The 11537-nt window shown below is 44.4% G+C and overlaps 1 protein-coding gene across 1 annotated transcript; it reads left to right on the top strand.

The window, feature by feature from the left end:
- Positions 1 to 591: 591 nt before the first annotated feature.
- LOC106333793 (putative F-box/LRR-repeat protein 19) lies at positions 592 to 2218 on the top strand. Its single transcript, XM_013772197.1, is given in 3 exon segments — positions 592 to 950; positions 1615 to 2072; positions 2075 to 2218. Coding segments are annotated over 3 exon segments (870 nt in total). The 5' UTR covers positions 592 to 618; the 3' UTR covers positions 2155 to 2218.
- The last annotated feature ends 9319 nt before the right edge of the window (positions 2219 to 11537 follow it).

The following is an 11537-nucleotide window of genomic DNA, read 5'->3' as shown; positions in this document are numbered from 1 at the left end:
CCAAGGGTTTAGGGTTTAGTGATTAGGGTTTAGGGTTTAGTGTTATTAAGATTTAGTTTTTAATGTATGATTTAGAATTTAAAATTTTCTAATGGTTTACGGTTTATCCAAGATTTAAGGTTTATAATTTAGAGTTTGGAGTTTAGGATTTAGGGTATAGGATTTAGTATTTTGCTAAAAGTTTATCAATATTTATTTATTTATTTTTTGTAACTATTTTTATGTATTTTTATTGTTTTATTTCAAAAATATAATCTTATTTGGAAATTCAATTTTGTTTCCTTTTTTAAAAGATATCAAATATCAAATACTCAAACACTATTGGTTGGTGAATCTAGAGGTTCACCTAGAGGGTGAACCCAAGAATTTCTCATGGAGAACAATGTTACTAAATTTCATTCGTTATAGAAAAAGGAAAACAAACCATCTTGATATATAATATGTGACCAAAATGGTCTAGAAATATTATTATTTTAAATGTTATAGAACGTCAAACATTTTGAAGGTAGTAGGTACTCCGTCATCGCCCTGAAAACTATAAGTTCTTCTTAGTCATTAGCTAAAAGACCAAGATCTCTATTTATAGTGGAAGTCAACGTCGACGGAGAAAAGCTCAAGATGGGATCCTTACTCAGCCCGGGTTGGGCTGACTTGACTAGAGAATGTCTCATCGACATCTTCTCACGGCTAAGCATAGACCAAAGATGGATCGGGCCGATGCTGGTCTGCAAGACCTGGATGAACGTATGTCATGACCCGTTATTCAACACGATATTCGATCTCGAAACTCGATTTCAGTCATTCCCTGAGTCGATCAACTGGTGGAATCCTGAATTCGAGGACAAGGTCGATTCCTTCCTCCGATCTGTTGTTGACCGGAGCGAAGGCGGTCTCACTGAGATTCGAGTCAGGCACTGTACAGATCGCTCTCTTTCTTACGCCGCTGAGAGGTACGTATAACTGCGCTAGGTTTCACTATTTCAGCTCGCTTTGCTTGGAAGACAAGGAACACAATTGCATGATTATGATTGAATGAATGTAATCATGGCCCTAGGACTCTGAAGAATATAGATAGTTTAGTAAGAATTTTAATAAAAAATTGTTTTAACAATTGGACCATGTGTTTATATGGATTTTAAGAGCATTTTCAATGTATTATTTCATTTTCCAAAAAAAGAGTGAATCTAGAGTCGAATTTTATTTTATTTTATTTGGATGGAAAATAGATTACTAAGTAAAAAAATAAAATCATAACTCTAAATGAAGTAATCTCAATTTTACTCTGTTATTTATATATATATATATATATATAACAGAAAATGGAGTATGATTGGAAGATTTTACTGCAAATTATATTTTGAAATAAAAATGGAATAAAGTTGTGATACTTTAAATCTTAAAAATCTAGAGATTCTAAGTTAGTGTTTTACTTGTCTATCAGTAGAACCGGTTATGAATGTAATGTGTTGTAGTATAGAATCTGAAATTTATTATTTGTAGTTTTGTAGCAACTAAGCTCCCTTTGCTTGATTTCTTGCTAGTTACGTTTCTTTCAGATGATGATTTTATTGCTAAATGAAGTGATCTCTTCGTTAATGATTCTTCCATTTTCAGGTGTCCTAAACTAGAGGTACTTTGGATAAAGAGCTGCCCTAATGTCACAGATGCATCAATGACAAAGATAGCCTCAAACTGTCCAAACCTGAAGGAACTCGACATGAGCTACCCTTATGGCATATCTCACGAGTCTTTGGTTATGTTGGGGAGGAACTTCAATAACCTAAAGATCCTTAAACGGAATCTATATCCTCGGCTTGATCCCAACATGCCCACAATCATCGCGCCATTTGACTATCTTGCTACATATCCTAAACACGCCAATGTAGAGGCTGAAGTGATTGGAAGACACATGCCTCAGCTCAAGCAACTGGAGTTTCGATACACTACATTGACTGCTAAAGGTCTTGCTTTGGTTTGTGAAGGATGTTCGGATCTTGAGTACATGGACTTATACGGGTGTATATCATTGAGGAGCGAGGAGATAACTAGGTGGACCTCGAGCTTGATGAGTTTGAGGAGACCAAAAAGCCGAATTTCATGTTCCCAATGGCGATTCTACGCATGTCAAGACCGGATCATCCGAGATATGGATGATCTTCCAGCTTTGGTGCTCTGCTTTCTCTATATCATGTCCGCTTTGATCTTAAAACAGTTTGGAACTCTTCTACGTACTCTGTGTCTGAATATGTTTGTTTCTTGAATATGTTCACTCTTTGTACCCAATAACTTGTTTTGTAATGTGTTTACTTATGTACTGAAAAATATTTGTAAAACATTGTTGTTGGACCCAATTTTGGTTGGTACATTAATGGGCCGCGATCAAAGATATGGGCCGTAAGGAAATGAAGCCAATCGAGCTCGAGAACGAAGACATCGAAGTTTCGAAGATCGCGGAACAAGAGACGAAGATCGCGGAGCAGTTACGAAGGTCACGAGGTCGACTTACTATAAAGAAAAGAGAACAGACATAAAGAAAGACACGTTGAAAACCCTAGAGAGAGCGACACACTTACATCGACCTTGTTCTCATCTCAATCTTAGATTCTTTCTTTACGGATCTCGTTTGTATCACTCGATCTGATTCAACTCATTGTATTCGATCTTATTCATCAATAAAGTTCATTTTTACCTACTGGAAACTGTTTAACATCGTTGTATTCTAAAGATATCGTTGCCTACATCATTTGTCTTCCCTAGATAAAACCCCGATCACTATCAAATACTTAGTGTAGATTCTAGGTTCTACATTTTGGCGCCGACTGTGGGGAAGATAAACGAAAAACATCTTTGCTAAGAAACCGATCTAAGTTTCCTAAGCGCGATTATGGATCCCAACCAAACAGTCGGAACCACACCTTCAAGAGTCAACGACATCGATCCCATCGGATCCGACGCGGGGACTGAAACGACACCAACTGGGTTAACGGGAACCAATGACGCGACCAGAACAACCCAGATGCAACGAATCCCTCCTATCGGGACTTCAAGTCAAGATCGATCTCTCCCGATCAATCAGACGTCGATCCCAGAACGAGTCGGAGCTCGAGTCTGGAACCGTCCCGGGGATAGACAATCCACCGATGACCTGACCAGATTTCAATCCAGACCAATTTCGCCGACCCCCCTAGCACAAACTCGAGAAGAAATGACCGAACTTCGAGGAATGCTCTCGTCTCTAATCGACGAAATTCGTAACCAAAGGATCGCCAATCAAACCATCACTAATCGACTAGACCAGGCTGAGAGTGAACTCGTAGAGCATCAAGCTGCAAACGTTCAAGAAAGAAATCAAACGCCCCTCGATCCGTTATGAGGGACGTCGAACCCCCAAAACGCCGGTCTGTTCGGTACCCCGGAGATCCCAAGCGCCCGATCCGGACGCTACACGGCATAAAACTCACAACGACCCCCGCCGCAGGGCATGACCCACCGAAGCTTAAGCTATAGCGGATTGGACGAAATCGACACTGGACTGCAACGCCCACAAAGTACTCCGATCCAATTCTAGGACGGATCAACAGAAAGACAGGGTAAACCGAGAACACGGACCCTGCCATCAAACCATTCGATCCCCGAAAATCGAACTCCATCCGCCGGGAGGACCCTCCATCAGGCAGGATTCGACAACCTAATAGAACAAGCTCGGGGGCATGACCCTCACGCCCCCGTCAATATCGACCTCGAACAGGAAGGCCTAGGGATCCCGAGTGAAACCGGAGCGTTCCAGAATTATATCGAGAGGAACGATGTTGAGCTCAAGAGGATACATGCGATCGTAGATATGGCGACGAGCTCTGCCCCAGTTATCGACATGGTCATCGAAGAAAGTAGAAGGACCCCATTCACAAACAGAATCGCCAGCGTAAGGCTGCATCACGTTGGGAAATTAAAATTCCACGAATATGCAGGAAACACAGACCCAAAGGCCCACGTACGAGCCTTCCGTCTAGCAATATCGAGAGCACACCTCACCGACGACGAAAAAGAGGTCGGTTACTGCCGCTTCTTCGCCGAGAACCTCACGGGGGGCACCCTCGAATGGTTCGCTGGACTAGAAGAAACCTCTATTGACAATTTCACTCAGTTGGTATCTAGATTCCTCAAACAGTATTCAGTCTTCATAGAGTAAAGAGTTACCGCGGCAGATCTTTGGAATCTCAAGCAAGCACCTTTCGAGCCGTTGAGAGCGTACATAAAGAAGTTCCGAGAAATCAAGGCCAAGATTTCGCACCCGAACGAGGTCGTCGCCCTAGCAGCATTGAAGAATGGCGTCTGGTTATCATCCAAATTAATGGAAGAACTAGCAGTACGGGCACCTATCTCGTTGGATGACGCCCTACACCGAGCCTCTTACCTCGCCACCCATGAAGAGGAGGTCGCAGCCTTAAAAGAACAGTATAGCGCGAACAAGATTAATGCGACTAAAAACCCTACTGCTCCTAAGGAGCCAACGACCAAAGGACAACATTCCTATGCAATAAACAACTCATCGCAAAAATCTTCGACATATGACCTCAGCAAATATTGCGCCTTCCATGACCGCAAAGGTAATTCGACCGAAGAATGTCGAGCCGCGCTTTGCAGTCAAAGCGAAAATAAGAAAACCACTGAAGAAACCAGAGAGGAAGAGGAAGAGCTAGTGACCCCAAAATCCAACCGAAAGGCCAAAGTCTCGACAAACAAAAGAGGCAGGGAGACCGAGCAGGAATCACCGAGCTCTCCACCCCCTGCTCCGAAGAAAAGAGTCGACATGATTTCGTGGGGGCCAAACAACAACGCAACCGACGAAACCAAGAGCCAGACTGAAGGGAAAATACGCTTCGAGATCATAGTAGCGATCCACACTTTAGAAAACCCCGATGAAGCTACTCTTCCTCCCAGTATCACTCAGTACAACCCAAACATAAAACCTCCTTGCAGAAAAAATCCCCAACTTCAAACAAAAGAACAAAATGACCAAGATTCGCTAGCTACTGGAAAAACCGACTGCCCTACAAATTCAGAAAAAAGACAGAATGCAGACCCTTAATCGCAATCTGTCTGGGGGACAGAGGCACTACCGACCCGCACTAACCAAGAAATGGAATTTTCCGGCCCACGACAAAGACAAAAAACGAATCGATTTCAGCTACGGAGGTTCCAAGTTCTGCAATTCAGTCAACTCGATCAAAGTGTACCAACGGAGAACTGAAAACAACGTAGGAGTGAGAGAGCCCATATCAGGCCCCGACTACGAAATCACCTTCGACGAAAATGAGACTGCAGATCTCGACTAACCACACGACGACGCCCTCGTAATACGGCTCGACGTCGGCGGTAGCGAACTATCTCGAGTTATGATCGACACCGGAAGCTCGGCCGATGTCCTCTTCTACGATGCGTTTCAAAAGAATGGGATTCACCAAAGCAATCCTAAAGCAAGAGCGAACTCCCCTCATCGGGTTCGCGGGAGAAACCACCTACTCCCTCGGATCGATCGAGCTCGCGGTAACCGCTGGGGAAGTCAGAAAAATCGTAGAATTCATCGTGATAGACCGTCCAGCCCCGTTCAACGCAATCCTTGGGAGGCCTTGGCTATATAGCATGAGGGCAGTTCCCTCAACATATCACCAATGCCTAAAATTTCTAACCCCGAAAGGAGTCGAGACTATCAGAGGAAGCCAGAAGAGCTCCAGGATATGCTACCTAGCAAGCTTCAAGGACATCGAGCAACACTCCTAAATCAAACAGCCAAAACCAACAACAGACGTACCCTTGGACACGAACCATCGAACAACAGACCCAGCCCCTGGGGAAATAATTGAACTACGTTATGACTTGATCCCTCAATGAGGGTACGTAGGCAACTCACAACACGAGTAAGCATATCACAACACCCGAGGGACAATGGCACGGCAATATTAAGCTGCTTTCCTTTTAAAATTTGTAACAAACCAGAATCCGACACCTTAATAAATACAGTTCTTAGACCTTGCAGTTCGAGCATATCAGATCTCCTATCGTAAAACTACGACAGTCAACCAAAAATCAGAACCTTGATCAAGTATTTAGTTGTGGCAAACTCCGCCAACGAGCGCGACGAAACTAGCTAACAAAATCTTTTATTAAATCAAAACCGTCGATAAAAGTATCTACAACAAATCAACTCACGGCCCCAAAAGATCGGCCTCGCATGAACACAAAAATATCAACAAATACACCGGGACTCACGGTCCTTCGTTATTAAATAATAATAAAAATAAAGCAACAAAAGCAAAGGGGAAAAACAGAAACAAAAATCCCTAAAGCTACTCTTCGATGTCGAATTCACCATCCTCGAACTGACCACCCGAGCACTTCGGCCACAGAAGGAACCTTAGCAAAGAAATCTTGTGGTAGATCCTCCGAAATCTGAGGCAGATCGATCTTCCTAACGGAGAAATCCGAAATCGCCATCACATCAAGCTCGGACCCGAGCTCGACCCCCTTCGTTCGAAGATGCAGCAGCTCGTCCGAAGCCAAAAGATTATTGTTCATGATCTCCTTCAAAAGATCTATATTCGCCATGACCTCCTTAAGACGAGCATCACAATCGGTTGCAGCCTTCTTCTTCTCCCACTTCTCCCTCAAAGATACCAACACATGCAAGTAGCTGTCCGCAGAGCCTTTTTAGCGTCATAAGTTGGGCGACGAAGATCATCAAAGAACTTATTAGCAGAGGATTCAACCTTCGCTTCCAAAAAGGAAACTTGCTCGAGGGCAGATTTCCTCTCGTTACTCACAACCCGTAGACGAGCCTCGAGCGAAGCAGCCTGATTCCCCAATTTCTCAGCAGCGGCCAGTTGAGCGGCATTGGCACGCTCTCGATCTTGAGCCATCTTCAGACCAAGCTTTAGCTCTCGAACGACCTTCTTTATCTCGTAAAGCTCGTCAGAGCGCGGGACGTCTTGCAGGCGCTTTTCCAAAGTCACCGCGAACTCGTTGTTAGCCTACATGGCCTAGAACATAGCAAATCAGCACAGATAAAACGAACCAAAGATTCAACATGGATAGAGTGTCAAAAAGAACGACCTTAGCATGAGACACAACCATCTTCACATAAGCCTCACGTTCCGTCATATTTCGCAAAAAAGGAAGCGGACATCCAGCAGGTTTGAAATGTCTCACCAAGTGAGCAACACTGTCCAGGTCTTCCCAAATAGGGCAATCCTTGAAGTGTGAGAACTGCCAATGAAACGGTTTAGCAATAGCCGCTTCACCCAAAACACCGAGACGATGGTCTGAACCACTCGTTTTCGCCTTCTTTGGGGGGGGGGGGCTACTCGACTTAACACGAGCAACAGACTTAACACGAGCAACAGAAGAACTTCTGTGAGCACTTCGCTCACGTCTCCGGATCAAATGTGTTCCGCATTAGCACTACCAGTTCGAGTTCGCACCCTATCAGAGTCTCGAGGGTTTGATCTTCTCGAAGCCATGTTCCTTTTCCAAGCAAAAACGAAATTAAACGAAACACTATGGTAACTCCTAAAACAAAGTGAAGCTTTATAAGGATCATGGCCTCGCAGTATCTCAACGACCCAAACGAAGAGAATTTCGAAGGCTAAGGAAACAAATATATCCCGAAACATTATGCTTATCCATTAAGAATATCCAAGATATGACGAAACATTATGCTTATCCATTAAGAATATCCAAGATATCACGATCAAAGATCGCGGAAAACAAAAAGATATTAGCCAAAAAAAAGAGAAAAATTTAACTAGAAGCGGAATCATCGGGGACAGACGACCCCCCGACTTGATCCACTGAATCGTCTGAGACTTGAGGAAGATCGAGCTCGGAGATCGACCAATCCGATACGGCGGCTGAAGCAACGAGATCCTCACAATCTCCCTCCATCTCCTTTAAACGAGCAAGCTCTGGGTCCACAGTTAGACCCCCATCCTTGAGCTCGTTCAGAAGATCGATGTTGGCGATCACTTCGTGCAGCTGAATCTCAGCAGACACTCCTTTTTTCTTGCTCGTCCACTTATCCTTCAAGGATTCAAGGATTTCCCGGTACCGAGTCGAGATATCACGACGAGCAACGCGAGAAGCACGACGAATATCCCGATCTCTCTCGACCTCGATCGCCGCGATTCTTACTTTCTGAGCAACCATCTGGGTCATAAGAGCCGCGTACTCCTGGTGAATTCTCTTCCAATCCTCAGTCAAAGCCTCGATCTTTTCGGCATCCTTCTTCCCTTCTCGCACGGTGACTTCGAGCTCATTCGAAAGACTCTTGATCCTAGAACCAATACTCTCGATTTCCTTGTCGTTTCGAGAAGCCACGACGTGATCTTCCATCACCACAACTTATTCATTGAAAGCTTCCATCACCTGAGAAGAAATCAAGATAAGCAAATAAGAACCTCAAAGCAAATTTTCAGGAAAAAGAAGGTGGGAAACGAACCTTAGAGTTCGCCACCGCAACCTTGGCGTAAGCTTCCTTCTTGACTGAGGAAGCAAGAGATGGAAGACGGCAGCCTGCAGACCTCATGCGACGAGCGAGAGAAATTAGGTCACCTTGGGCCGCAAACAAAGAACCATCTCCCTCAGGAACAAACCTAGGACGAGATGGGCCGGGCAAGGCACCCTTCGACGACCAGCGTCGCTTGCGAGTTGCCGCAACGGTCTCGTCCTCTGAGCCAGGGCTCAACGAGACAAGAGATCGCCTCTCTTCCAAAGCGCTCTCATCGTCAGAATCATGAATCGATATCAAGGGAGATTTTCCAGAAGCTCGACCCCTCGATGCAGACCCGGGAGTGCGGAATGACGACCTCCTCACGAGCTGTCTAGTTAATTGATCCGAAGACTAGGCCTGAACGGAAGGAGTCACTACAACCTCCTGGGAGTGCTCGGCCTCGTCCTCAGAACCCCCAACCAGAGGTGGCCTTTTGATTCCTTCCGGCATAGCAAAGACGGTTCGAATCCGAGTTTGGTCGAATGAAGACCAGATCAAACGACCTCCCCGAAGAATCCCTATCAGACCATGAATCCCGTCTGACATCGAAGAGATTCCGGAAGAAGCTAAATCGATCAAAGAAAATGAAAAGTTGAGTCACATATTTCCCAAAGAGAAAAGTCGACACATAGACAAAAGAGAACTAACCGATATTCTCGGTCCAACTCCGAGGAAGCCGAGAGAAGTCGAATTCACCCATAGAAGCTCGATCCATCTTGAAAACGAAAAAATGTTCGCGTCACTTCTCATCTCGATAAGGGATATCCTCGATGACGTGGCGACCTGGGCACGGGGATACAAGGAAGGTACCAGGGTTCTGCTGGTTCCGCTTCACCAGAACGAGCTGTCGGAACTCACTAAGGCCAAAAGAAAGGCCTTCCTTCCTAGCCCTAACCAAGAAGGCGATAAGATACCTAAGAAAGTTCGGGAGGATCTGAGTAAGCGATAACCCAAGCTCCGCCAGAATCTCGAGTATCGGCCCCGGGACCGGGAAGACAAGACCACATGAGTGAATGAAAGAAAGGTAGGCTCCGCAATAACCTTCCCGCACAGTTTCGGGAGTCTCAGTTGCGCCGGCCAAATCAAGAACGACGGCGCGATCAACCCCATACGTCTTATAAAGATCCTCGAGATCATCGATTGTAGTCGTCGGACGAGGGAAACTGAACGATGAAGACATCTCAAGCTCGGTGATCGGGAAATTTTAAGAGCAGGAGTAAAATGAAAGATGCAAAAAATAATTGAAGTGGAAACGTGAAACCTCACGTATTTATAACCATCCTAACGGCTCTATCGGCATCCCTGAGAAAGATAATGATGACCTAGGATTCGCCCTAGCGGTGGCTGATATAGCTGTTATGCGTTTTTATTTAAAAAAAAATGAAATTTACGCGACAAACAACGGTTTTCCAAGAATCGTCAAACCAAAATCGCATCGGTTATCAAACGACAAAACCCGAAGTGATAACTAACCGCCTCTTTATTCTTTTCAATCAAATCAAAAGAGACTGGGGGACAAATGTTGGACCCAATTTCGGTCAGTACATTAATGGGCCGCGATCAAAGATATGGGCTGTAAAGAACTGAAGCCCATAGCAAGCAATCGAGCTCGAGAACGAAGACATCGAAGTCCTGAAGATCGCAGAACAAAAGACGAAGTTCGCGGAGCAGTTACGAAGGTCACGAGGTCGACTTACAATAAAGGAAGGATAACTGACATGAAGAAGGACACGTTGAAAAGCCTAGAGAGAGCGACACACTTACATGTTAGGAAATATGCGGTCAAATTTTGCGGTAAACCAGAATTTATGGAAGCGGGAAAACACACACACAATTGTTAACGGAGTTCAGCCAATCTTGCCTACGTCTCCGGACCTGCAACAGATCTTTTATTATCAACCCGGGAAATTTTTACAAGCTCTCAACTCACACCCGACCACAAATACACTCAAGAAATTACACTTAATTTCTTATAGAGAAAGATTTTCTCACAAGAAAGATTTTTTTTTTCTCTCTTGCTCACTCTCTTCTTCTCTTGCTTTCTCTTTGTTTTGGGATGAATTTCCCCTTCTCCTTCATGCATGTATTTATAGGAGGGGGATTTGTGAGTTGGTGGTGAGTTGGTGTAACAACCAAACTTACCAACCAAAAAACCAAAAAAAACGTGTTCTTTTTTTGATCAACAATCTCCCACTTGAAGACTGATTTCATTCTGTCTTCACACTTTGATCGATGTAGCAGGTCTTCTCAGCTTGTTACTCTCACAAGCCAACTGAGGTTACACACAACCTCAACTTATCATACGGCACGACCTTCGTTAGCATGTCTGCCGGATTCTTGCTTCCTGGGATCTTCTCAAGCACCAACATTTCATCTTCCAACGCTGATCTGATTAAATGATACCGACGATGTATGTTCTTCGTCCGAGCATGGTAAACCGGATTCTTTGCCAAGTCGATGGCACTCTTACTATCACAGTACAGCACACTTTTCTCTTGGACATGGCCTAGCTCCTTTAGAAAAGACTGTAGCCATATCATCTCTTTTGTTGCCTCCGTTACAGCAACATACTCAGCTTCACAGCTTGATAGAGATACAATTTTCTGCAACTTTGAAACCCAACAAATTGCAGTACCGCCAAAGGTGTAGACATACCCGGTTGTGCTCTTCGTGCTGTCAATGTCACCTCCATTGTCAGCATCAACATATCCCTGCCGAGCCTTCTCTTAGCTTATCCTTGTACAACGCTTCTTCGTTGAACACAACATTCTTGCTGCGGATGATCTTCCGATTTTCATCATCCCAAAACCGGTAACCAAACTCCATGTCACCATAACCGATGAAGTAACAATTTTTAGACTTCGAGTCAAGTTTACTTCTTGCAGCATCGTTAATGTGAACATAAGCTAAGCAACCAAACACCTTTAGATAAGAAAGGTTTACTTTCTTTCCGCTCCAAACTTCTTCAGGGATCTTAAATCCCAATGGTACA

Source organism: Brassica oleracea, chromosome C3 (assembly GCF_000695525.1).
Source record: "Brassica oleracea var. oleracea cultivar TO1000 chromosome C3, BOL, whole genome shotgun sequence".
Taxonomy (NCBI): Eukaryota; Viridiplantae; Streptophyta; class Magnoliopsida; order Brassicales; family Brassicaceae; genus Brassica; species Brassica oleracea.
Note: the sequence above shows the minus strand (reverse complement) of the source record. Positions and strands in the feature narration are given on the sequence as shown.